At 56.0% G+C, this 27671-nt stretch overlaps 1 protein-coding gene across 4 annotated transcripts in view; it reads right to left on the minus strand.

The window, feature by feature from the left end:
- Window positions 1-16197: 16197 nt before the first annotated feature.
- TMCC2 (transmembrane and coiled-coil domain family 2) overlaps window positions 16198-27671 on the minus strand; it is a 37624-nt gene continuing 26150 nt past the window's right edge. For all 4 annotated transcript variants that reach the window (XM_040262981.1, XM_040262982.1, XM_040262984.1 and 1 more), the window contains 3 exons: window positions 19289-20232; window positions 17802-17937; window positions 16198-17563 (listed from right to left, as the gene is read on the minus strand). In XM_040262981.1, coding sequence (XP_040118915.1) covers window positions 17252-17563; window positions 17802-17937; window positions 19289-20232 — 1392 coding nt within the window. In that variant the 3' untranslated portion in view covers window positions 16198-17251. The remainder of the gene's footprint in view (window positions 17564-17801; window positions 17938-19288; window positions 20233-27671) is intronic.

The following is a 27671-nucleotide window of genomic DNA, read 5'->3' on the forward strand; positions in this document are numbered from 1 at the left end:
ATCCCTGGGTTGGGAAGATCCTCTGGAGAAGGGCATGGAAACCAACTCCAGTATTCTTGCCTGGAGAATCCCCATGGACAAAGGAGCCTGGTGGCCTGTAGTCCGTGGGGTCTCACAAAAACAGACACAACTAAAGCGACTTAGCATGCACACACGCGTTGACCAGGAAAGCAGTTAATCTGCAGCTGATCAGTTTGTGAAAGCTTGACAGTGGAGGAGATGGGTGTTGCTGAGTCAGGAAGGTGGTTTTGCCCGTATGCAACTGACTTTCTCCTCCTGAGGAAGACACAGGCTTCTCCCAGGGATGGAAGAAGACTACGGGGGCTCGTCCTTGGTCTTCCTGTACAACAGGGCTGTGCTAAAAGACCTCTCAAAACCATCCAGCCGTGAAACTTCATGACCGCACATCTAAGGATTTTAGAGATTTTATAAGCACATTGGAAATGTCACTCTGAGGCCAGGCCTCTGCCTCTGACATTGGCAGAGGGGAGGGGAGTTGCCTTGTACAACCCAGGCCCCAGAGAACAAGCCAGCTCCCGGATTTCCAGCTCTCTTCCGCTGTTTCAGAACTTCCTGCTTCAGATCATGGGCAAGCTTCCACGCAGCCCTCATTTTAACAGGCCTGGTGAGTGGCTCTGATGACACCAGAGTTGGAGGACTGACTCCAAGTGAGGGCTTTTAACCTCTCTCTACAGAGCTGCTGCCTTTAGAGAAATGCCACGCCACTGGGCAGGCAGCTTCCTCTCTGGGTTGCAAACTTCTCTCTCTCTCTTTTATTCTGCCTGCTTTGGGCTCTAAAATCCTCCTTACTGATTGTGTTTCATAAGAAGGTGATACTAGGGGTAAAGAACCACCCGCCAGTGCAGGTTAGACATAAGAGACCCAGATCGGATCCCTGGGTCAGGAAGACCCCCCGGAGGAAGGCACAGCAACCCACTCTAGTGTTCTTGCCTGGAGGACCCCATGGACAGAGGCGCCTGGGGAGCTACAGTCCATGGGGTCACACAGAATCGGACACGACTGAAGCCACTGAGCATAGCACCCCATGCTTCTCAGGCTTTCCCCTCCTCACTCCAGCTAATCCCCTGACTCAATTTCACCCTTTCCCCTCTGGGGATGTTTAGGTCGAGTTGGGGGAATGAGTCATTTTAGAGTTGGGGAGGGGGCTTCAAGTCCATAAATGGGCAAAAGCTCTGCTTTCAGGTCTCACTCTCCAGTTCCTCCCCTGTGTCACCTACCCCCACAGGAATTCCCCAGAGAAAAGGAAGCTGTTGGGAGAGGGGAGTGCGGCTTTGACCAATGAAATTCTACAAACAACAGCTTTTTAGGAGATAGGAGACTGACTCAGCTTCGCTAATAAACAAAAAAGCACAGCAGGATTTTCCCAGCCTGAGAGGCCAAAATCCCATTTCCGGGTGGAAGCGAGGGCCCAGCTGGTTCCACCTACTCCCTGCTCGTCCCTGCTTTCCCCTCCTCAGAGGACACCGGCTCCAGCGGTGCTGACCCAGCTCCCCAGCAGGGCTGACCACATGCCTCACCCAGCAGCAGAGGGAAGGGTGCAGTGACCTTTCAAAGTTCTCTGGCTGGATTCCGAATCCACCTCCAGCCTGATCTGCAGTGTCTTCCTGGTCCTTTGGCTTCCAGCCCCACTTCTGCTGAAGGACCCCTGGCTGGCTCTGTCTCTACGTGCAGGGCTCTATGAATGGAGAAGCCATGGGCTGGGTGCCACCTGGGGGGAGATGGCTGGTTCCTCCTCAGAGTCTCATGTGGTGGCCAGGTCCCCTTTGAGACGCTTTCTCAATTCAGGGTCTGGGCCTCACATGGTTGCTCAGAAACCTTGCTAGCCACAGGCCCAGGAGACTCAGGGGCAGACTTGCAAAGCTCCCGGAGACGAACAGACACAGCCAGAACGTCAGTGTGTTGGTTTGTAAACTGCTGTCAAACCAACCGGGCCCTTGGGTTGCTGATGAGCATGTTCACCCCTTGCTTCCACATGAGGCGAAGCTGAGATTCAGAGGGAAGCTTACTCAGAGAGCATGGAAACTGAGCGGAGAACACTGTGGCCATGAATGGCCTTCGTGGTGTGGCAGCCTCTCAGCCAGGACGTACCAGGTGGCTGGTTCAGGGCACCCTCCCCCAGGCTCTGGAGAGCCTCCCACACACACTGCCCCAGAGACAAGCTCCCTGGCTTAGCACATTCCTCCTGTAGGCAGAGCACAGTGCAATCACTTAGACAGTCACTTTCCCGTGCACTCACGTCAGCTCTGCTGCCCCAGGACATCACAGGATGACTCCTGAATGTGCTTTGTAAGCAACACCTCCCCAAAGAAAACGAAGCAGTGGGAGAAGGTGCTCAATAAATGTTTAATAAAGGGCCTCCACCTGCTCCTGTGGCCCCAGCCCCTTAGAAAAGGGAATCTGAAAGTTACATCAGTGAAAACTCACCCCCTAATAAACCCGTCAACACGTATCGAGACCTTACTGTGTTGTAGGCGCCATGGAGGACACCAAGGCAGTCAAGGCATGGCTCCCTCCCTCAAGGAATGTGTATATGATAAAGCTGAAGCCATAAAATAACACCCACAGGATGACCGCAAACAGCACAGACGTGAGCGTGCTAAGGGTGTGTGTCTGGTACAGAAAATGTGTCCAGCTCCCCTGGACTTGGCTGTAACGGGACCACTCGTGTGGCTGAGGGGTAGACCCCTGGCTGGCTCTGGCCCCAGGCTTTGGTCACAGGTTGGTCAGAAAAGGAATAAGCGCCCATAACTAAGGCTCATGGTGTTCCAGCCCCAAGGCAGGGTCTCCCTGAGCCCACTCAGTAGAAACAGGAGGGCCCAGCGGTCCTTCCCCACAGCCACGAGTCGTGGCAGGAAACGAGGGTGAGGGCCAAAATGAGCAGCCGGCATCGGACAAGAACAGCTCCCGCCTCGCCAGCCATGGGTGAGGGCGGGTTGGGGCATCGAGCATGTTGGTTCACTGACCATGTCCTGAGAAAGGCATCCACTGTTTCCTCCCTGCCTGGAGGAGTTTGCCTTCTTTAGTCTCTCAGAGCCTCAAGATGAAGCAGAGTTGTCTCTCTCTCTAAGCCAGCTTGGTCTGCTTCACAGCTTGTGTGCCATTTGCTAGGTCCCTAGGTCCCAAGTCTTTCTAGGCCCATTTTTTTCAGCCCTGCTAGGGCACTAGGCAAGATCCAGCCTCAGTCTCCTCCCACCCCACCGCTTAGCTCAGAAATGAGAACCAGCTTGGAATCACATTCAACCACGTGTGTGCTGTGTGTGAATTATAGCAGACTGAATGTTGAAGAGGTACAAGAATCCGGTTCTGCACAATGTGAACATACTTAACACTACTGAACTGCACACTTAAGACAGTTAAGATGGTGAATTTTATGTATTTTGTTACTGCAATTAAATTTTTTAATTAAAAAAATTATCTTTTTCATTAAGCCAACCATTAAAAACATTTACAAAAATGTAGAACAATGCTACTCTTCTCACTAATTTTTTTTGTTTTGAAAAACATAGCTTTTTTGGTAAAAAGTGTTTTGTATATATAAACATGTAGTGAGTTATTACCATTGTTTTTTTAGACTTCTTTTAAAATAAATGAATAAATATTTTTAAATTTATGTTTTAATTGATAATATGGCAAACATCTTTTCACCCACAGAAAAGCTCTTTGAGTGTCCTCAATAACTTTTTAGAGTGTAAAGAGACCACAACATTAAAAACTGCTGCTCTACCAATAAGGAGTATAGCAGGTAGGGTTGCCAGACGAAATATAGGATTCTCTTCTCAGTTAAGTTTGAATTTCAATTAAACAATGAATAATTCTGTAGTGTAATATTACCTAAAACATACTAAACTAAGAGTATGTATTATTTATCTGAGATTCAAATTTAAATGGGCATTCTGTATTTTTATTTGTTAATCTGTCACCCTGACAGCAGGAAAGATTTAGGTCGGGTTGAGAACTTGAATCAGATTTTGGGATCCTGACCCAGAAACGGATGGAGAATTTCTGACAACTTTTAACAGAAACGAAGGGGCCTGAGGGCCCTAAATGCTTAAGGTTGGAGGTGCCAGCCTGGAGGGGGTACGACCAGCAAAATCTTCCCTGAGCTGGCCTGAGGTTCACTCAGCCTCCAGGAGGAAACCCAGGCAGCTGGAGGATGAGCAAAAGCAAAGGAAAGTGAAACTAAGCATCCTGTTGTTGTTAAAAGGAGGAAGTGACGCTGGCCGGTGAAGGCTGGGTGGGGGCAGGCGAGGACTGAGGTCTCTGGAGGATGTCAAAAACGGGAGGCAGTGAGGTCACTTAGCTTTGCTAAAAATAGCTGTGGCTGCCATAGGGGTGAGTGTGGTCAGGAAGCCAGGGGTGAACCTTCATGTCTGGGTGGGGCTGTGCAGAGATGCAGCTGGGGTGGTTGGGGTGTCAGGCCAGGTGGCAGAAAACCTAAGAGGCATATTTGGGGCTAGAAATAAATAGAAACAAAGAATTAGTCTCAGGAGCAGCCCAGGGGAGAAAGGCCCACCCCTCCAGCTAAGAGAATGGAGGCCAGTTACAGGTTCCTCCTCATATCAGCATGGGGAAACTTTAAGAAGCTCTTTCCATAAAGAGAGGCAAGGGTGCCCTTGAGATAAGACTAGCAGGGAGGTTACGATGCTTTTTTTTAAAATGGCCTTTAACTATGTAACTGAGCATCTATTGTGTACTTGGCATTGTATCCGGCCTTGAGGAACTCAATTTGGATAAAATGTGATTCCTGCCCTCCAGAGCAGTGGAGGAAGTCCAGTAGAGAAGACAGGTGTATAAAACCGACACAAATTTATGAATTCGTTGTGCTAAGAGTCACCCACCCACTGCACACCTGGGCCTCTGCCTCAGCAACCACCAGCCCAGGCCAGGCTGCAACCCAGCTGAGGACAGAGAACCGCCCAGAGGCCTGCAGAGCAATGCTCCCAAGTCCCAGACCCTTTCTCTCCCCACACATCTCTGCTGGTTGTTTGGAGCAAAGGAAAATAATCCTAGTTTGGAGAAAGACATAAAAATGACAGTTTTCTTTCTTGAACCTTCTCCCTCACCCCATGCCAGCCTGGGAAAGACTGTCAGACGGTTCTTGAGAGGGTCTCTAAAGGCCATTACTAGCTTCTGGTTAAAGGGGCGTGTGTGAGCAGGGTTGGCCTTCTTTGACCCTGGAGGTTTAGAACCCAACCTGAAGTCACACAACCGGTAGAGACAAAGATGGCTCCTTGTTTCTGGTGTCTAGCTTACTGAATAACATGGATTGAGCCCCTGTTGCCAGGGGCCAGGGGAGATGCTGAGTCCAGAGCCCTGGCCTGCTGGGGCAGGCCATTACAGGGATCAGTTAGTGACCAGACAGTGCCTGAGGAGGGTGTGAACACAGGGCTGGAGCAAGCCCTGCATCACAGGCAAGGCGGGGAAGCTTCTTGGAGGGACTGAGCTGGGTGTTGCAGGCTGAGGAGTTTACTGGGTCAAGTAGAGGTGTTTTAGGGGAGCCAGAATTCCTTAAACCTGACCTCAAATAGTTGTCTGGTGCCTATATGCAAACCTTAGTTCCTCAGGTATTCTCTGGGCCCTGACTCCCACTCCCTCCCAGGCCCATTTGATCTGCCCAGGTGTCTGCACCCCAGGGAAAGGTAGGGTCCAAGGGCTCTTTCCCGGTCCACTGGGTTCCTGGGGTTCAGGCTCCAGGCCTGGTTTCTGCCCTTGTCTCTCTTCTCCCTCAGGCCACAGCCTGGCGCTGCTTTGCCAGGATGGAGGTTGTGAGAAGCACAGCTCAGCGTGGAGGCAGCTGGCTGTGTCTTCCCGGAGCAGCGGTGGGAGCCCGCTGGACCTGTCAGAACCAGTCAGGACCAGTCTCCCCTGTGGCCAAGTGCAGCCGCCTCTCTGTTATGTCCTTCCTGCTGTTGGACAGACTGTGTTGCTAAGAAGAAAACTCATTTTTACGTCTTTCTCCAAACTAGGATTATTTTCCTTTGCTCCAAACAACCAGCAGAGATGTGTGGGGAGAGAAAGGGTCTGGGACTTGGGAGCATTGCTCTGCAGGCCTCTGGGCGGTTCTCTGAGGCCCAGATTGTCTACAAGACCTTAGTCACGTCCCTGGACATTGACCTCCTATTTATTCAATTGTAATCTGTACTCTGTGCTTCCCAGGTGGTGCTAGTGGTAAAGAACCCGCCTGCCCATGCAGGAGACATGGGTCGTGGGTTTGATCCCTGGGTCGTGGGTTTGATCCCTGGGTCAGGAATATCCCCTGCAGGACGAAATGGCAACCCACACGAGTATTCTTGCCTGGAGAATCCCATGGACAGAGGAGCCTGCTGGGCTATGGTCCATAGTGTCGCAAAGAATCGGATATAACTGAGGCAACTTAGCACACAATCTGTACTCTAGGGTCTGTCTGAGGCCATATGTGTGAACATGCTTTGTGAGCTGTAAAGCACAGCACTGGTGTGAGAGTCTATTAACTTGTGGGAACCCTGAGACCCCACAGTTAGAACAGGAAGGCTATCTCAGAGTTTATTTTTCAGGCACCATCTTCCAGCTGGGGATTCCTAACCCAGGATCCAGATGTTCTTCAGGGAGTCCTGGTGTCATTTGCAAGGTGCATTTTCATTTGAGAAGGTACATTTTCTGGGAAGAGGGTGCTGAGTTTTTCATCAGACCCTCAAGAGAATCCACAATGAAGATCTATTGAGAGCCACTGCCTGAACCTTGGGCTTCATCCCTGGAGATACTCTGCCAGGGAACCCTGACCCAAGAAGGCAGAGGGGCCTCCAAATCGTTGGAGGCCACAGTCACACAGGCTGGGTGACCTGTGTACCCACTCAACATGGACACGGCTAAACAGCCACATGAGTCCAAAATTGCCAAAGAGGTGTCTGCTGACCCCAAGTTCAATGCAGACCAGCAAGACGATAGAGCTCATGGGATCTACATCATGGCAAAATTTAGGAGGTGATGATTCTGTACCATTCTCTGTGCTGGCCTGATTTTGGCTGGAAAGCCAAGTCCCATTCTAGAGACCATGTTACAAGAAAAAAGCAGATAAATGGAAAGGATTCCAGAGGACATAGGCCAAGGTGTCAAAATGTTTTAAATCCAGTCTTCTAGGAGGAATGACTTTGGTTGAGAGCAAAGAGTTATAGAGTAGAGAAAGACTGGGAGTGGATATTAAATTCTTGAAATAGTATCTAGTGGATTCTATAGGGAGGCAATAGAAACTCAGTGAGTAGACAGACTGGAGCTCTCCACTTATTTGGTCTCGCGAAAGGGAATAAATTGTGGGGTCCAAGCTCTATCCCAGAAGAAGAGACAATGACCACTCCTCCTCTGGGATTCAGGGAGAGTTGGTGTCGCCTTGTAGAGGCGAGAAGGGGCAGGGCAGGGCAAAGCAGGCCAGATCTGGGATCCTGTGTCTGCTTTCACAAATGAATTCTTCTCTAACTGCCTGGATCCTCTGAGCTCGAACCCCTCCCTCCTCGAGCCTGATGTTCTTCAGAGGGCAGCACCCAGGGCTGGGTGAGGACAGAGGAAGGGACTAGTCTCCAGCCCCCTTGACAGACAGGCTGGGATGTCCTGGGCCAGGCCAGGGGTGGGGATGGAAGATGGCTCATTGGTGAGTCACCCGTGGCTATTGTCTGCTCCTGCTCCTTCTGGGGGAGGGTGGCTAGGGCAGACGAGGCCTCTGGCCAGCTGGGCCTGTGAGGACAGGTCTCCCACGCCTGGCCTCACAGCTCCGGGGCCCCTCCTCACCCACCACCCAGCAGGGCAGGGCCCTGGGCCGTGTTGAGGGGCGTGTGTCCACCTCCGCCACTCTTCGCTAAGGGCGGGGGTCACACAGGACAGCCCAGGGGTGCAGCCTGTGGGAGAAGCTGCCTGGCCCATCTGGCACAGCCGAGGAAGCTGGCGGGCGTGCCCCCTCTCTGGTGACCACACCTGAGCCTGCCCGGTGCGCCCTCTCCACCACACCCATCCCAAACCTCCTTCCAAACTTGCTCTCATCAAGCAGGCCTGTCGAGCGCCGCGCCCCACCTCAGGGCCCTGGGGGAGCCCGGGGTGAGCGAGGTAAGCGTTGGTTGGCCCCTCACCAGGGCCTGGTCTGCTCTGCGAGGCAGGCAGGCCTCCCACCTCCAGGCGAGTCTGGGTTCCTGAGGCTTCCTGGGGTTGGAGGTCGCAAAAGTGCAGAATAACGGGCAGTTATATGTTCGGAGACACTGAGGCCCTCAGAGAGCAGACACAAGCAGCAAGCTGCTGAGTCTGCGGCAGGGAGGGCTGCTGTTCTCGGCGCCGGGCAGCCTCTGACCGGGGAAAAGCCTGAGGGGTGGGGCCGCCATACAGCTCTGCTGCTGTCATCCTTGCTTCTTTGCTTCTCTGTGGGCCCATGTGAAGGTGCTCCAAGGGGCAAAAGAGAGGGGTGGCCTGTGGGGACAGCAGGGTGGGCCCCGGAGCCAGACACATGAGGTCAGAGCTCCGGTTCCTGGAGAAGGAAATGGCAACCCACGCCAGTATTCTTGCCTGGAAAATCTCATGGACAGATGAGCCTGGTGGGCTAGTCTGTGGCATTGCAGAGTCGTACACAACTCACCAACTGAACACCATCAACACACAATCAGGCAGACTGCGATTCGGGGAAATAGTTCTTGATGGAAATGTGACATGAAATGAAGAGTGAAGTGACCTAGCAATATGCAATGCAGAGTTTTGTAAGAAATTAATGTTTGTGTATAGAATAATAATTGCAAATATTCACAAAATAAAGTCCATGGGATGGACGTGAGTCTGAGTGAACTCCGGGAGATGGTGATGAACAGGGAGGCCTGGCCTGCTGCGATTCATGGGGTCACAATGAGTCGGACGCGACTGAGCGACTGAACTGAACTGAACTGAAAGAAGGTCAGGGAAAAAAAAAAAAAGAACCCCGGTTCCTGCCACCTCCTACCAGCGGGAACGTGACCCGTGTCTAGGTCTCATTGAGCCTCAGCTTTCTCACCTGCAAAATGACAATTGCTTAGCATCTCGAAATGCAGAATGTACTTCAGCACGCATCTAGCGTCTCACGGAACTCTCACAGGAACCCTTTGCGGTGAACGCTGTCTCCAACCTTCAGATGAGAAAACGGGCTCAGAGGTCACATCCGCCGTCAGGATCTTGGGAACCCCGTGAGCGGCAGAGCTGGGACATCACCCGCGACAGTCTGATCCCAGGGCCTGCGCTCGGGGCCGCCCCACTATTCTGTTCCTTTCCCCCCAGGATGGCTGCGAGAGATGACGGGTCAAGTGAGGGAAAGGCCGCAGCACCCCCGCCCCAGGCCTTGATGGGGTGTCACAGGGCGCAGAGCTGGGTGAGGGAAGACGAGAGAGGGGCTTCCCGGTCCAAAGCAGGGGCCACTGAGAGGGCGCCGGGTCCGGGGCCGCGGCACTTCCGGTTAGTGGTCGGGAGGCGCCGGAAGTCTGCTGGAGGCAAAGCCAGCGCAATGGCTGCCCTGTGGCTAAAGCGGCCCCTCCGTGTTCCTGAGCCTGGGGCGGAGGAAAACCAGACTCAGCCGCGTGTGCCAAGCTGCCCCCGGGGCTTTCCTCCGGCAAGGAACATTTTTACTCTCTCTGCCTCATACTGTTTGCACTTTTTACACCAACTGTGCATTATTTGAACTTTCTTTTAAAGAAAGAATAAAGGTGGGTGGACGGCATCTTCTGTTTTGGAGTTTTCTCCAATTTTCTACAACAAACATGTGTTAATGATCTTCAGGAAATGCTATTTAAATGAGATTGTACCTGTAGTGTCTGGAGCAGCACCCCGCCATGATGGAAATGTGCCCCATCCGTGCTGCCCAGTACGGCAGGCACCGTCTGCAAGTGGCTCCTGAGACTTGAAATGTGGCCAGTGCAGCGGAGGAAATGAATTTTTAATTTTATCAAATTTTTATTAATTTACATTTAACTTAAATAGGCCTGGCTTTTGAGGGTTCAGTAAGACAGACAGTGGGTGATGATGCTGGGCTTCGGAAGTAAGCTTTCTGCCCTGTCCCCATCCGAACCCCTCCTGACAAGGGCCTTCTTCCCACCTTCCCTCTCCTCCCTGTCTGCAGTGCTTCCTCTAGTCAGGGTGGAATCTGGACCCCCTCTGTCTCCCTCAACCACCTAACCTTCCTTCTCCGACCCTGTACAGAGTACAGGGGTTCCTCAGTCTTCCAGGTGTGTGTGTCATCTGCAGTGAGAGCTCAGACTCAGCTGCACCTCACTGTGGCCATCTCGAGCAAGTCACTGCCCCTTTCTGGCCCTCAGTTTCCACATCTGTATAATGGGAGCATTGGCTAGAGATTTCATGAAGGCCTCACGGCTCTCACTTAGCTGCTGAAGTCACAGGCTACGATAACTGGGCAATGGCCAGGAGTACTGGGCACTACTGAGCAAGAGGGACTTAGGTGACAGAAAGGACTGTCTGGCTGGAAGGCTTCCGGGGCATGAGTGAAACGTATGTGATGAAAGGTGTGTCATCAAGGGACGAGAACTTTGCTAACCCAGCTCTCCTCTGGCAGCTAGATGCTCTTTCTTAGATCATAGCTTCATTGTAGCAGTTGCCGAGCTCTATTGTCATTTACCTATTTTTACCTTCATCTTTCTGGATAGATTTTAAGATGTTCAAAGGGAAAGAGTTTGTCTAGTTCACCTCAGTATCTTCCATCTCTGACATAAAGACCTTCGGTGAACAGATGAATACATTGTCTCTTTGGATCTACCCTAGCCTTTTCCCTCTGGGGTTGGTAATAAGCTCTGTGCCTCAAAGGACTCAAGCTGGGGAAAAATAGAAAGTCAGTGAAATTTGTAGAAAAAATTTTTTTCCTTTTTTCCTCCTTGAAAATGTTTTCTCCTTAATCTTTCAAACCCTAGCCTTTTTTTCCTCTGGCAGAGTAAATAAAGTTCTCTGAGGGATAAACTAATTCATACTAACATATAAAGGGCTCAAGGTTTACTCCTAGGGGCACCTGCATTTGTACATGTAAGAAGCAACACTTAAGCTGACTGTGGGTATCAGGTTTCAATTACAGGCAGTGGCATTGTCAGCAAGCCTGGGTTTGTCCTGGGGCTGCCATTCACCAGCTGTGTCCATGAGTAAGTTCCCCTCACCCTTCTGAGGCTCGGTTTGCTATCTGTAAGTGGAGTCTTATGACATCTCTCTAGTCACCCTCTAGGGTTATGATGGAGATAAAATTAATCCATGCACACAAAAAGCATTGTGAGCTGTGAGTTCCTGGCTAAGAAAAGGGATTGATATTGCCATGGCTTTGGGCCAGGGTGGGGCCTCCCCACGCCCTCAAAATCATACCTGAGCAGATGACGGCCGAATGGAAGCCACCTCCTTTTTGATCTTATAGCTACCAAGAGGAGAAGATAACTCTGGCACCTCTCTCATCTTTATCCCCACCGCCAGGGGAAGGTAAGAGGGAGGCCAGGAGAGACTTCAGGGCCAACCCAGGTCTCCCACGCACCCTCAGCCGCCTCCCACCCACTCTGGGCATCAGCAGTTAGGACCCCAGGGCTGGAGGACTAGTCTCTTGACTCCTGTCTGCCTGCGTTCCTGCTCACAGACCTCGCCCAAATCAACCCTCCCCTCCACCACTCCAGTCTGCTTCACAGAGACACATTCTGAATCTCCCAGACTCACCAGCTTTATCAGTCTCTCCATCCTAAATTCTCCATTTGTGTGAAGATAGGGACCCTAAGGCCCAGAAAGTTTGCGTGATATTCCCAGTACCACACAGCATAGTTGAATGTGAGCCCCCAAGTTCCTAATTTTCCAGATTGTCCCAGCTCTCCCTGGCTTATCTCCCCAAACGCCCCGTGCCTTCCCTCTCACTTCCAAGCACAGACAACCCCTCTGAGACCCCCAAGCCTCAGAAATTCTGGAGTGGGGTTCCCTTCCCCTCTTTCTGCTCCTTCTCCCTGGAGCGGCCTTAGAAGCCCCTTTCCCAGGTGGTCTGCCCTCTAGGGTGAGGGCCGGCAGTATGCCTGAAACACTGCATATTCCTGCAAGCCTTCCGTGATGCCTCTGCCTCACCTGCGAAACCAGGGCCTGACCGAAACCATCTGCTACAGGACACTCCCCCTGCTTGCCTCTTGCCTGACGGGTGTTCTTGCCCTTTGCTTGTCCCGTGTTCGGAGAATCCTCTTCAAACTTCCCCATCAGAGTAGAGCTCTCACTCCCTGGGCCTCCTCCCACCCCCAGCTCTGCTGCAGTGTTTATCTCTTCCTGCCTCTGTGTGTGTGTGTGTGTGTGCATGTGTGTGTCCCCACACTAGGCCATGGGCTCCCTATGGATATGGACCCTATCTTGCTTTACTTTTTGTCTCCAGTGCCTGGCACAGAGTAGGTGTTCAAACCTGCACTTCTTAAATTTCACTGAACCCAGGGCTCAGGGAAACTGGAGGCCACCCACCTGAACTCCAGGCTGCCCAATTGTGATAGGAGCTCTAAGACCAGCAAACAGAGAGGAAGGAACAGCATCCCTGCTCAGCCCCTTCTTTCTAAGCACGTGTGCTGCCGTTTTCCAGGTCTCTCCATCCCTGGCCTGGCCCTGCCTGGCCCTGCCTGGCTGAGAAGATGAGGAGGGGACGAGACTGAGATACACGATTGGTCTGTGCTGGTGACCTGTCTCTTGCATGAGTTTTTTTAAGGCCCAGTTTCGTGGGAAGTCCTCTCCTCATCACCTCCATCTCAACTCTGAGTGCTTGGGCCTGGGCTGGGCTCAACTCGAAAAAGAAAAAAGGGACCCAAGAAAGCAGCACCAAGAGAATTCGGCCTGCCTTAGGAGCCCAGAGATCAGAGCGCTCAAACCAGCCGGAGAGCTAGATCTTTCTAAAGCCTTTACTCTGGTCTTACCAGCGGTGCACTGAAATTGCTCTAAGAACAGGCAATCAAAGAACTTTCTGGCTGGGAAGCTGGTGGGCAGCAAGGCAGCTCCCAGCTCCTTTGGGAGGTTGGCTCCAATGCTTCTTCCTGAGGGCCCCTGCTGTCCCTTCTCAAGCCCTGCCCAGGCCTGTCCCGGAGCAGGTCAGAGCCTTCCTTGGGGACCCCTGGTGGCCTGCTGCCCCAGGGAGACACCCAGAGCTTGTGAAATCTCCTGTGGAAGCAGAGCCAATCAGTGAGTGGCTCCCCGGAGGCAGGATCATGGCCAGGGTGGCCGGTCCAGCACCCTTGGGGCCAGGACAGTTAGCCTTGGGAGGTGGGGCCCCAGGGATGGGCTGCAGTGGGGTGCAAACCTCGGGGAGGACCCATGTTGGGAAGCAGCGTTGGCATCCCCAGCCTGGACCGTCCTTGTGGCCGGCTGGATGACTCAGGTCCTGCCAGCAGGTCTGGATGTGCTGTGGCAAGTCCAGCCTCCCCTCCCTCCCCTCTCCTGTCTCGGCACTCCAGGTGGAGGTCGGGCCTCCTCCTTCCCACTCTGCTGGGAGGGTGGCTGCAATGCGTCAGCCTGAAGGCCACCGCCGGTCACTTTCTCTAGCCCTGCCCCAGAGCAGGTCAGAGCCCTCCTCCATGGGGGACCCCAGATGGCCCAGCAGCACCCCTACAGGCGTCTGCCTCAGAGAGAGATTGGGAACCTGGAGGGCAGGCACCCACATTTCACATCTTCTCTGAGCCTCATGAGCGCCCTGCCCCTTAGCCAGCGCAGGCGTCCTTATTTCAGACGAGAGGACAGAAGCCTGCAACCTCATAGCTAGTGCCGAGTGGCTGAGCGTCCACTTAAACCTGAGCCTCCAGATGCAGATTCTCAAGTGCACACCAGGGCCCATGGTCTGGGGGAGGCAGGGCCCCCCACACTCACAGGACCTGGGCCAGGCAGGCCTCACCTAGTCCTGGCTCAGGCTGGGGCCTGATTCCTTGGGACTGGATTTGTCTATAGGTCTTAGGATAAAGGTGTCTGGAATAAGCAGGTTCTCAGCTACCAGGGAAGGGGAGCTGTGAGCTCCTACTGGGCCTTCAAGAGTTGAAGGCCACAATCTCCTTAGTCACCCTCGGCCTCGCTTGTATCTGCGGGGTCTGCTGTAGACGTCTCTTGAGCAGTTCTGCACTTGAACATCCCTTGACTTCAGGAAGGAGGAGGAGTCATAACTGCCTCGGATTAGTCCTTTATCATGTTCTAGGCACCAGACTAAGGTCTTGACACACAGAATGTCTTCTCCCCTGCACCCCAAACCTGCGAGCCAGGTATCGTTTGTGTTCCTATGGGCAGAGGAGGAAGCTAACGGAGACACCGGGGACCTGGTCTAACCTGAGTGGTGGTGCTGGATTTGAGCCCAGGTCTGCAGGCGCCAAAGCCCAGGCTGTTACACGGGAAAGCTGACCCCACCTGAGGGCCCTGCCACACTGATCCAGCAGGCGCCCTGGCTAAAGCTCCCCTCTTCCCCCACCCCGGGGCTCCAGGTCTCCCCTTCCCACCCTGGAATCACCCTTGAGTAGCTCTGCGTGGTGAGGGTTAGGCGGCCACCCTCTGCCTCCTACCGTCCGAGGCCTTTGGTCTCGGCCCAGGCTACGCCTGCTGCAGCTCCAGTCTCCACACAGCTGGCACAGCAAACAAGCTGGCTCCAGGCTGGCCAGCTCCCTGCCAACTGCTGTTGGAGCCCTGGCCCCAGGCAGTTCTGCCCCCGGCCTGGGTGGCTGAAGCCGCGGGAATGTGCCGGCCAGGCCGAGCCCTCCGAACCCCAGTGTGGGGCTTGGGGCTGAGAGGGGCCTGGGACAAAGGCTGCCTGCTGTTCTGCAGTCCAGAGGACGGTGGGCCCTGATTCAGCGGCTCACCCTGTGAGCCCGGGCGGGTGAGGCCGGTGGGTTCAAACGAGAGCAACTCGTCCACTGTTTACAGAGTGCAGGGAGGCTCGGACATAAACACAGAAGGGCAGCGACTGTCAGAAGGAAACTCAGCTCCTGGTCAGGCTGGGCTTTGCGCGAAGCCGCTTGTCACAAAGAGGCCAACATAAGGCCTGCCAGTTCCTCTTTTTTGCAGAAGATGGCTCTGTAGGCGGGTGCCATCCCCCTCCTCAGGCTGTTTGCTTTGCGGCCTCAGGATCTGCTGAGAATGTCCCCCCTCCCCCCTCCCGCTCAGTGTGGACCTCGGCTGGCAGTGGCATTGAAGAACCAGTGCAGAGAAGGCGCCTGACCTTGGGGAGGAATGTGTGAAATGTCGGCAGCCACCCCCAACCTGGGGCCCAGGAATTCGGGTTCCTGGCCCAGCAGCCCGTGGCCCCCAAGGGAGGTGCATGTGTGGCTGGAAGAGAAGGTGGGTGCGGGGCCCAGGAATGGCATTGTTGGAAGGCCCTTCAAGGTGAGACTCCCACCTGGTTACAGAAGGTGAAGCTGAGCCGTCCGGCTGCCCTCCTGGAGGTGCCAGCCCAGCACTCACTCTGATCCAATTATGGCCACAGTCCCTCACCCCTAAAGGCCCCTGAAGCCCACGGCCATGCGTACAGCTGTGACTTGACTTCTCAGACCTTCAGAACCACAGATGTCAGAGCCCTTCATCCATCCATGTTGCAGATGCGGAAACTGAGGCCCAGAGAGATGGGAACTGGCCACAGGAGCACTGACTATGAGCCAGGTCTCGGGGGTGGGGAGTGCTTTCGCTACACCCCTCCCACTTCCATGAAGCCGGGGGCAGGGGCTCAGGTGGGCCCACCAAGCTCCCACAGGTTTCCAGCTGGGAATCCAGCGCCTTCCGCAGGTGCCCTTCCCTGTCAGGGCAGACACTCAGCGCTTGACCTCTATGCTCCGGCTCCTGGTGAGCCGGCAAACCTCTGCTCTGGCCACACAGCATTAATAAGGCCAACCCAACTGCAACCGACGCTCCTCTCTGGGACTGAAATCCAAGGACGTGCTGAGTAAGGACACTGCTGCCCTCTTGTGGCCATGCCTGGGCATGACTGCTGTCCTGCGGGCCTCCAGTGGCTTCTCTCTGATTCTCCTCCTCCTAGAAAAAGCAGTGGGGGCCAGACAGGGTGGGCACTATCTCACCCCCCTATCACCAAGGCCAACGCTTCAGCTGCAGAAAGCAAACGGGAAGGCTGGATCTGCCGACGTCAGATCTGACAGGAAGGAAGAAGGTCTCGTTACCCAGAACACTTGAGTGTTGGGAGCAGCTCGGTGGTTTCCACGGAAACAGCCTAATGACCAACACTAGACAGGGTGGTTTGAAAATCTGGAGGATTTATTTCTCGGGAAGGTCCACAGCAACTGGCAGGCACGCCCCTCCCCTGTTCCCAAGAGGTTCTCTCTCCTTTGGTGAGAGAGCCCCTCTCTTCTCGGAAGTGCCCCTGGGGAGACTGGGATGTGGAGAGAAACCACACGCAACACTCCAGAGCCTTAAAAAATACAGCCACAACGACCTCCCCCACACGAGTACACACATAGAAAATAAACAGACGTATAAAAGAGGCTGGCCCCACCCCCAGCCGGGACTACCCAGAGCTAAACCGACGGAAGTGCCCGCCGGCCAAGACGCGGCCCTGGCTTCAAGGAGGGCACCCAGGAGGCGGGCAGGGGCCCTCTCCCTGGAGCTCAGGACAAGGTACCAAGGAACAAACAAATAAATAAATAAATAAATAAAGCCCTAAGAGCTTGGGCTGAGGCTTGGGGCCCCCAGGGGCGCCTTCCCTGAAGAGCAGATCCAGTGACCAGCAGAAAGAAGAGGGAAAACACAAACCCAAAGCCGCACCCACCCGGCCTGCAGAGCCGGCATCCTCAGATCCCAGGAGGGCCCCACCCAGGACCCAGCTCTGGAGGAAGGAGGGGTGAGCTGAGAGCCTCCTGGGCCAGGGCGGCCACCCCTGCTCCTGCCTTCATCCCGACCATCTCTGTGAGCCGGGGCTGGAGCTGTCTGCTGCGTGGGCTCCCCCCCAGGAAAGCTCTCTTCGGCCTTCCTGACCCCAGGCGTCTGCTGGGAGAAGTCCTGCTGCGACTGTAAACGATCCAAACGGTCCATCCGGGTCCTTAGCTCCGCGCGGCCACAGGCATCTCCCCCACCTCCTGCGGAGGCTACACTTGACGCTCCCTTCAGGTCAACAAGGAAAAGGCATCAGACAGAAGAAGCACACACAGAGAAGGGGGCAGAAGTCGCCAGGACGGACAATTTGGGCAGGAGGTCAAACTAGACACGTGAAGATGCCCCACAGACTCAGGAGCCCCAGGGCCGCCCCCGATGCAGCAGGGCCCAGCGGGGAGCTGGGGGGCGCACGGGGCCCTCAGCTGGGCAGCAGCACGTGCTCCAGGAGGTAGGTGAGGGAGTCCCAGTGCTTCCAGAGCAGGAGGAGGACGAGGGCCAGGAGGGCAGTACTGGAGACGCGCAGGCGGGTCTTCGTGAGCGGCGTGATGAAGCTGGCAACGGTGGACACGAATACCAGCAGCACGGCCATGAGCGCCAGGACCACGCTGATGAACTTGCCCAGCAGGGCCCGCGCGTCGGCGTTCTCCACGCCCTCCAGCTGCGCCACCTGCTGCTGCTGCTGCTGGAGCTCCAGCTTGGTGACCCGGGTCAGGCAGGACTCCACGGCCTCCTGTGGGGGCACAGGGGCGGGCGAGCTTAGGGCGGGGAGCCCTCCAGTCCAAACCCCACCTGCTCCTCGGGAGGCGACGATGCCCAGGGCGCCCCCCTCCAGAGGATGGTCAGCTGCAGCTAGGGGCCCCTGTCCTTTCATGCTGACTATTTGGAGAGGCTGAGGGGAAGTGGAAGTCTTGATTAAGGGGAAGGGGCGGAAGCAGCCCACTCCCAGCTTCCTCTCAGGGCTGATGTACCTGGATGTCCCGGGCCCTCTCGTAGGACTGGTAGGCCACCTTCTCCTCCATGCTGGCCAGCTCCTGCTTCAGGTTGGTCATCTCATTCTGGTGAAGTTCGGTCAGGTCATTGAGCTGTTCCTCCAGCCGCTCGTACCTGGCAGAGGGAGAACGTGTGACGCCAGCCCTGGCTCCCCAAGTCTCCCATCTCCTCCCCCAGGGTCAATGTCACTCATTCTCAACAAGGACGCAACCCACCCCGTGTCCAGACCCGTCCAATTTTAACAGCAACAAGAAAGCTACTATGTACACAGCAGGCTTCCCAGGTGCTAGTGGTAAAGAACCTGCCTGCCAGTGCAGGAGACATAAGAGACGTGGGTTCAATCCCTGGGTCAGGAAGATCCCCTGGAGAAGGAAATGGCAACCTACTCTTGTACTCTTGCCTGGAGAATCCCATAGACAGAGGAACCTGCTAAGTCCTAAGGTCACAGAGTTGGGCACAAGTGAAGCGACTTAGCACACACATGTATATACACAGCCCTTCTTAGAGGCGGGCTCTGTGCTAGGCACTTTAGCTACATTGCCTCCTGGGGTCCTCCTCACAAACCTTTGGGTAAGGACTAGCACCATCTGCACGTTACATCCGAGAAGACTGAGGCCCGGAGGGACTGGGGACTGCCTGAGAGCACAGAGCTCATGGAAGGAGGATCGGGGCCTGACTGCCCACAGCCTGGGCCCTGGGCGTGGGCTAAGGTGCTCCCCTGGGGACAGGGACCCAGACGCACAATCCCTGTCCCAAAGGCACAGATATCAGAGGACGACTGTTACGTGGGAGCACTGAGTTTTCAGGCAGGTTTCTCCCCCCGTTTTCCAATCCTTCTTCAAATATGTCAAGGAGGAAAAGTGCTATCTAAAGAAAAACTCTCTAAGGATCCCAAGGAACAAGTGCCCAACACCACGCGCAAGGTACAGAGCAGAAGCAGAGCCAGCAGAGGGAGGGGGTGGGGGCTCCAGCTGACTCCAGGCTGGCTGGAGAGCTCCGGCCAGACATTCACACGGACCGTGCCAGATACCTGCACAGGGCGCAGTCCTCACAAACCCTGTGAGCTGGGATTCACATTACTCCCGCTTCACAGATGAGGACACCAGGTGCAGAGAGCAAGTACTTTGTCCAAGCTAAAGAGTGGGAAGAGTGGAGCTGGGGTCCAAACCCAGGTAACCTGCCTCTGGGGTCAGTGCTCTTAGCCAGAGTCTCTCCAGATAAGAAGCTGGCCCCTGCCTCGGTTTCCCCTTTTGCACAACCACCATGTAATCAAGTAGGGATGCCATAACGCTCCTTCCAGAGGCCCCGTCATCCTATCTTCCAATCGCCCTGGACGCTGGTGTAAGGCTCCTGGGGGCCTCCTCCTGGCCCCTTCCAGCAGCCCAGGGCGCTGGGAGATGCTGCGTCTGCTTCCACCACTGACCCTGAAATCCGGCCCCTCTCACCGGCGGGGCGGCGCACGCACCTGTAGCGCTCCTCCTGCAGGCACTGGGTCATGTAGGTGTAGTCCCTCTGCAGCTGCGCCTTCAGGTCCTCCATCGAGTCCTCCAGGTGCGACTGGCCCTCCTTGATCTCCCGCAGTTCTTCCAGCACAGCGTCCGCGTGGCCGGGGGCCCCGTACAGCGGGCCGGACTTGGGGCTCCCGGGCGCGGCGGCGGCAGGCCCGGCCCCCGAGTTGCTGCCCGCGCCCGCCGAGCTGGCGCTGGCGCTGGAGCACTCGTCGTCGCTGGCGTACTTGGGGCTGGACACGAGCGTGGCGCTGCCGCTCAGCGCCCGGGCCGCCTCCTCGGGGGGCCCGTCGTCCAGGGGGTCCTTCAGGTGCGCGATGTTGTCGGCGCTGCCGAACTTGTTCCGGATGAGGCTGGCAAACTCCCGGGGCTTGGATACCACGGCGGAGTGCGTGGCCTGCGAGAGGCCCGAGAGGCTGCCCTTGACGCCCTCCACCACGCCGCCCCCGAAGCCGCTGATGCCCGCGCGCACGTTGGCGCCCACGTCCTTGAGGCCCTGCTGCATGTCCCGCAGCACGTCCTTGGGCTGCCGCGACGGCCCGTTCTGCTCGATCTCCCTCAGGCGCCGGCGGTAGTGCTCCAGCTTCTTGTGCAGCTGGGCGATGGTCTGCGCCGACTTCTGGTTCTTCTTCTCGAACACCTGCTTGATGCGGGACGCCTGCTGCTTGTCGGCGTTGTTGGCCAGCTTCAGGTACTCGGCCACGTTGTCGTCCCGCGCCTCCTGCTCGATCTTGATCTGCTCCGTGATCTTCAGGATCTTCTGGTGCAGGTGCTCGATGGCCGCCTTGGTCCGCTGGGGGTCTGGGGCCCCGTCCGGCACGTCCAAGCTGATGGGGCCATCGGCGTCACCGTGGCCGGGGCCGCCGGCAAGGTTCAGAGCCAGGAAGTCCGCCTTGTCGACCTGGGGAGGAAGGCAAGCAAAGGAAGCTACAGTCCATCAGGAAACCGAGGCGGGGGGGTCCCCGGAGCCTCTGGACTTGGTTTTGCTCTCTGTAAAATGGACGCAGGATGAATAGGAAATTTTTAAGGAAGGAGTTCAAGAGAGTCCCAGCAGTGACAACAGAATCCCCTCCCGCCGTCATTTATGAAGGGCGTGCACACCTGCCCCCTGCCTGATCCCTACAACGTCCCTGCCATGCAGTTAGGCAGACCTGCACCTCCTTTGGTGCAGAGAGTTCAAGCAACTTGGCTGGGGATAAACAGCTACAGGAAGATAGAACCAGCAGCCCAGGATTCTTGCTGCCCCATCACATGGACCAAGTAGGCCCGAGGCTTCACCATTATTCCAGGTTATTTCTCAGGGAGCAGACACACCATTCCCCTGGACTCAAACATCCATAAGGCTCCTGCCTGGAGCAGTCCTCTCTCTCAGGCTGACCGGAGCCTCACTTGGGAAGTAACCCCCACTTTCCCACGTGGGCTTCCCGGGTGTGGCTCAGCTGGCTCCCCAGTTCTGCCGATGCCTCTCCCCGTCCTGCCCTTACCTTGCCGCTCCCTGGAGTTGTCAGCAGCCTCTTGCACTTCATGGTGGTGGGGGCGCCTGGGCCCGCCCTGTCCCAGAGGAGCAGGCGAGGAGCACACACCCCTGCCTGCCGGCGGGGTCTCAGGGGGCTTGGGTCCCAGAAGGCACCCACAGGCCGAGGGACGCAGGGCCCAGGCGAGGGGCCTGGGGACACCTGCTGCCCAGTGTGGAAGGAGCTGAATGGGCGGCAGGGAGATGACAGCGCCTTTTCCTCTCCAGCAGGCGGGCTCCCCGGGTGTATCAGGGCAGCACAAAGAGAGGAGCCCAGAAAGGAGACAAGATGGGGGGTGGGGCGGAGCGAGGGGCAGGAAGGGGCACAGAGGATGGGCGAGGGGGAGACAGGATGGAAACGGGCAGGCCTGGAGCCCCACTCTCCAGGGCCGGACCCCCCTCAGCCTGCTGGAGGACCTCGGTCCACAGCCGAGTCCCCAAGTGTCTTATCACCATGCAGCAACGGAAGCAGCAGGAAATAGCTCAACCCCATGTATTTTTACACACAGCACACCCCAGGACAGCGGCCGGGTCAGATCGTTCGCTCTCTATGTGTATGTTGTGGTGGGGGCAGGATGAGGTATACGTGGGGGAAGGGGTTAAACACAAACAAAGTGGCCCCTTCAGCTCACGCCACGGAAGCAGCCCGTGCCAATTACAGGCAGAAGTCACTGGGCTCCATTTCTCGCAAGGTACAAAGTTATTGGAAAACACCATGAAAAACAACAGCCCTGCCAAACTCAGGAGCCCGGGGAGGGTGGCTCCCCTGTGGGCTTCCTCTCCAGCCTTTCCAGGTCATGGTGCCACTGGGGATGCTGGGAACAATACCATCCCTTCCCATCCCTCCTAAGGTCGGGACTTTCCTCATGTTCCCGTGCCCTCTGCCAGGTGCTGGGGACTTCATGACTTTGCACACCAGAGGAGCCCACACCGATCCCAAGGTCTACTCATCACAGCGACTTCAAACAGCCTCCTCCAGTTAAACCCCTTCCACCTGTGCTGCTCCCTACAGTGATGGCAAACAGACGGCCTCTGGACTTTCCGGACCCTCGGACTTCCCCCCTGTAGAATGGGGACACTCGTATCTCTTCTCAGGCCTCTGGTGACGGGCATGCCACATGATGTCCAAGGGCACTTGGCACAGTGTGGGCACACAGGTACTCATCTGTGCTGGCTGGGTCTGGCAGCACAACTTTGTGTGGTGGAGGAAATGAAGTTTATTTAAACAATGATACCAAAAAATTCACTCATCATTGAAACTACGAGACAAAATTAAATTCTATATGCAACACAGCTTTTAATACTAACTCATTATTGATTGGGGGATTTTTGCAGAAACTAATGCTTGTGGCTGGCAATTTGCTGCACAGTGATATTGAAACCTCTCTGGTCAATAACGTTCAGGTAACAAAAGATGTTGGAAGTGTCGGTCACACAGTTGTGTCCAACTCTTTGCAACCCCACAGACTGTAGCCTGCCAGGCTCCTCTGTCCATGGAATTCTTCAGGCAAGAATATTGGAGAAGGTAGCTATTTCCTTCTCCAGGGGATCTCCCCGACCCAGGGATCAAACCTGGGTCTCCTGTATTGCAGGTAGATTCGTTACCATCTGAGCCACCAGGGAAGACAGTAGAAGCAAAGCTATGGTTTTTCCAGTGGCCATGTATTGATGTGAGAGCTGGACCATAAAGAAGGCTGAGCACCAAAGAATTGATGCTTTTGAACTGTGGTGTTAGAGAAGATTCTTGAGAGTCCCTTGGACTGCAAGGAGATCCAACCAGTCCATCCTAAAGGAAATCAGTTCTGAATATTCATTGGAAGGACTGATGCTGGAGCTGAAACTCCACTACTTTGGCCACCTGACGTGAAGAGCCAACTCATTAGAAAAGACCCTGATGCTGGGAAAGATTCAGACCAGGAGGAGAAGGGGATGACAGAGGATGAGATGGTTGGATGGCATCACTGTCTCAATGGACAGGAGTCTGAGAAAATTTCCTGGGAGACAGTGCAGGACAGGGAAGCCTGGTGTGCTGTGGTCCACGGGATGGCAAAGAGTTGGACACTATGCAGCGAGTGAACAGCAGCCAAAGATACGTCTCTGGTCAATAATGAGTTAAAGAACTTGACCCCTTTATAAGGCCGCTTTCCAAGGTGCTTTCCAAAGAGACTCAACACTTTCCCTCTCTTCCGCTCTCTTCATGGGAGAAAGAACAACCAGGAACGATTGTGACCTGGCTGCCTCACTGCCTGGTGCTCAGCTGGGCCCTGGGCTCGTCTTTATAAAGAGGAGCGCGTCAGTCCGCCCACTGGAGGAGTGTGGGAAGAGCTAATGAGACAGGGACTCAAAAAGCCTGCGAAAAGCAGAAGTTCTTGGGATTACAAGGGAGTGTAAGACGGCAAATTCCCTGCCTGTCCTGGCTCCAGCCTGGCAGCTCTGAGCCTTTTACCCCTCGATCTGGCGGCTGTCTAGCTTACAAGTAGAAAAACAGAGTTGCAACTGGCTGTGAAATCCCCGTGAATGAGAGAACAGACATTCCAGGAAACCAGCAGGGCTTGGTGGTGAGCTCTTCCTCACCAGCTGGCCCTCTTCTCTGTCGTGCAGCCCAGACTCAAGCCTAGGGGTCCCGCAGCAGGGCCCCAGCTCCCTCCTGCCCCTCCACTGAGGTCTACAATGCCTGCAGCGTCCGGTCACCTCAGGTTACAAAACACCCCACTTCTTCCTCCGTCTCCCCCGAGGGAGGCAAGTAGGGAGTTCTCCACCCCTTCACGTCCCCCAGCACATCCCCCAAGCCTGCAACACCCTTTTAGAACTAAAGGAAAACAGGGTCCCCAGGGAAAGAGAGCCGAGGAGGCTGCAGACAGACGGGCAGAGGCTCAGAGAGGGATTACGGTTTAACAAAGGAAGGAAAATTAGAGCATTAGGAGAAAAAGATGAGAAAGCTGTTAAGGGGGCCGTAACAAGCAGCCCTGGAGGAGAATGAGATTTGCCCAAAAAAATGAAGAAGAATGGCAACGAGAGAGGATGCAGGGCCCATGCAGGCCACTAGAAAGGGCACGAAGAATGCAAGAGGACACTGGCTTAGAACGCTGGCTCTGTCCCTCACCAGCAATTTGCCTTGGGATATGTCACTAACTTTCCTGGGACTCAGCTCTACCCACCTCGACAGACTGTTGGGGGAATGAAACGAGACCGTGAGGACAGTGGCCGTGGTGTAGCCTTGGGGCACAGACACAAGCCGCAATCAACCGACAGTGCACACCCACCAGGACAGCCATAGTTTAAAAAGGGAAATAACGAAGGCTGCCAAGGATGTGGGGAAATCAGAGCCTTCATACCGTGCTAGTAGGAATGCAAAATGGTGCACCTACTGTGGAACACAGTTTGGAGGCTCCTCAAAAAGTTAAACACAGACTTATCATATGGCCCAGCAACTCCACTCCTAGGTACACCCGCAAGGAGTTGAAGGTGGGTATTTAAACAAGCACTGGTGCACCCGTGTTTACAGCAGCACTATTTACCATAGCCAAAGGGTGGTGGACACAAGTCAGATGTCCGCTGATCACTGGTAAGCAAAACTAGTACAGTCACACTATGGAATATTACTTGACTATACAAAGAACGAGGAAGGACTGATAGACGCCACAACACGTATGAACCTCAGGAACACTAAGTAAAAGGAAACAGATACTAAGGGTCATATTCCTTTTATATGAAATGCCCAGAAGAATTAAATTCTTAGTGACAGAAGGCAGATTAAGGGCTGCCAGGGGCTGAGGAAGGGAGAAATGGGGAGTGGCTGCTTAACAGGCCCGGGATTCCTCTGGGGATGATGAAAGAGCTCTGGTGCTAGACAGAGGTGATGGGGCAGCACAGCCTGGGTGTGCGAGGCCTGGTCCTCAACCTGCCAGCCTGCGCTGCAGGTCCAGCCCATGCCCTGTTACAGAGTGGGTGGCAGGAGGGTGTCTGGCTCCTTCCTCTTACAGCCACATTCTGAACACAGCAGAAGCTCTAACTCACTCCCTCAAAAGAGGAGCAATACAGATCACCAAGCTCCAGGTCGCTAGCAGGAGGAAACTCCCAGGGCCCAGCGGCCCCCGAGCACGGCGTCGGGTGGGCTACACCGGCCCCAGCCCTCCGTCCAGGCCCAGCCACCACTCTCCCGTCTGAGAGGCCGGATGCTCTGCAGGTGCCTGGCCCCACAACGAATCCCTGAGCGCTGTCGGATGCGGGGCAAGTTCTAAGAAGAGGCGAACCATGAGGGGTGAGCCCTGCTTCCTCCATGACCCCTACCCACACAAGGCGGCCAGGAGGCTACCAGCAGGCAGTGGTGCTCCCTGCTCAGGGCGACTGACAGCCAGGGCTGAGGGTGTGGACACCAAGGTCCCAGAACTGCTGATGGACGCTCTGGGAGAGCCAAAGTGGGGGCACTGCCTGCGTCTGGGATACAACTCTCCCTACTCGTCTCCTTGCTCTGGTGAGACCCCTCCACACGTCCCCGAGAGCACCCTCATACAAGGCTTCACAGTGCTTTGGACTCTCCTCCCTGCTCCCTTCCAGCAGCACCCAGTGAAGCCAGATCAGGCGCTCCGCCAGATTACAGGGCTCCCTGCCCAGGCTCCCCAGGGCCTCCCAAGACTCCCAGCTCCTCCGGGGCCTGAGCTCATGTCCTCGGGTTAACCCCACTGGACACGGGTCTTCCTCCCACGTGCTAGCCCAGCAGCCTGGGTCTCTGAGGCTCTCATGAAGCCTGTCCGTACAGAGGGAAAGGGCACTATCGTGTCAGGGGTCAGTTTCCTCAGCAACAGGACATCATAACCATTCTTCAGGATGGACCACATGCACAGTCACACCTGCAAGGGGTGCGTGCTCCACACCTGTGCTCCCAGGTTCCCAGGACAGCACAGAGGCTCCCCGCCTGCGACTCCCCTTCTCTGGGGACAGCAGCCCTGCCTACATTTACAGAGTGCTCCCTGCTTACAAAGGGGTCCCCAGAGCAGGCTGACACGGAAGTTGGGGCTGTCCTGTTTTAGTTCCCTGTTCAGGAGTCGAAAAGCCAATGCTAAGGTCTGTTTTAGGGAAAAAAGGGGGAAAAAAGCGTGTGGCTCCTCTGCTTCCCTTTAGGAGGTCAGGGTGGCCCCGACATCCTGGGCCAGGTGGCCTGCGGTCCCCTTCCAGGGAGGAGAGCAATGGAGTCAGGCGTCCATCCCTCCTTGTCTGTGGGTCTGGCTGGGCGGGCCGAGCCCACGCAGGGCATTACCTCTGGGCAAGGCCTGGGCAGCAGAGGCCAAGAGCCCCGCAGGCAAGGGTAACGGGGTTGTGGGCCGGGGTGACTCAGCAGAGATGCCTCCATCTGCTGACTCCTGGCCCCGTGACTGTGATCTGAGCACCTTTCTCAGAATGGAGAGCACACGGATTCCTCTTCCACTGGCTCCCCGAAGGAAAGGGAGGGGAGTCAGGCCAGGGTGGAGAGGGGCAGTCATGGCTGGCTAACATCCCTCTGCCCAAACAGGCAGGTGCCCCTGTGATGAAGCTGGGAGGGAGGCAACCTGATGTCTCCCATCCGACCTGACGCTCGGGCCAGAGCAGGCTGGGAGGAGGACGCCAACCCTGGGCCCCGAGTTGATGGCTGGCCCGTTCTTCCAGATCAGCAGGTGTGGCCTGCGGGCTCTCTCCTGCTGCTAGGGACAGGCAGGCGTGTGAGGCCACTCACCCCAGCTCTGGAACATAATGACCGCCAGCCCAAGCCGGCGGGGGAGGGCCGGGAAGGCGAGAGTGAGGCGGGGAGGGCACCACTTTCCGCTGGCGCCTGGGAGCCAAAGCGGCTCTGCTCCCGAGGGCAGGGAGGCCAGTGTTTAGATAAAGGGGCACACGTGGAGGAGCACACACGCGCCTGGGTCTGGAGAAGAGGAGGATGAAAAACTCCTGCAGTGAGGCCCCAGAGATTCGAGGGCAGGCGCCGAGCGAGGGCTGGCTCCGGATGCAGCGCCCCGTCCTCCTGGTACCCCACCCTCAGCGGATTAACCAGGAGCTTTACCCTAGGGCCAAGTCCACACAGACGGGGAGACTCACTCCCTCCCCGTTCTGTGCAGTGCCCACAGTCTCCAGGCAGCTGGGCACTGAGGCTTCGATCAGCCTTCCCCAGCAGCCCAAGGGTGCCCGCCCACCCTGGTCCTAGGGGCAACTCTGCCTGGCAGAATGTCACGACTCTCACCCAGCCCTGGGATGCCAGTCCTTTCCTTGAGGCCCACCCCAGTTCTGGTCAGAACCACACCCTCAGTTTAGCGGCCTCCTTTCGCCCTGCTGAGCACAATGGCCTTCTGTCCAGCAGGCGGCCTGCGATCCCCTCTGCCTGCTCACCCCTTCCGCCTAATTTCACGGCAGCTCCTGTGGCCTGAGTGGAGTGACACACTCTGCTTGTTTCTGCAGGGCTCTGTGCCGGAGTCCCCTCCCCCAACCCCAGGGGCCCTGCCAGCGTCCAGCGGCCCAAGTGTGGAGGCCTGCTGGTCAGCCCTGCCCCCTCTCCCATCTTTCTGATGCAGACACTAGAGGAAAGGGGCTGCAGCCCGAGAGAATGTGGGGAATCCGATTCATCCGACAAACAGCGTCTTTCCCGCCCCTGCCCCTGCCAGGGCCTCACCTGCGTGGGCACTGCTTCCCGCAGCCGGGCTGGCGACGGGGTGCCAGGGGCTCTGAGGGCCCAGCCTTCTGCAGGCGGTGCCAGGCCCCCAGGGTCACATTCCCGGGGCAGCACTGGGCTGGCCAAGGGAAGCCGGGCTCTGCGAGCAGGTGTCCCGGAGCTCCCAGGCTCTGCACCCGCCATCTCCAGT

This window comes from Oryx dammah, unplaced genomic scaffold (assembly GCF_014754425.2).
Source record: "Oryx dammah isolate SB20612 unplaced genomic scaffold, SCBI_Odam_1.1 HiC_scaffold_21, whole genome shotgun sequence".
Taxonomy (NCBI): domain Eukaryota; kingdom Metazoa; phylum Chordata; class Mammalia; order Artiodactyla; family Bovidae; genus Oryx; species Oryx dammah.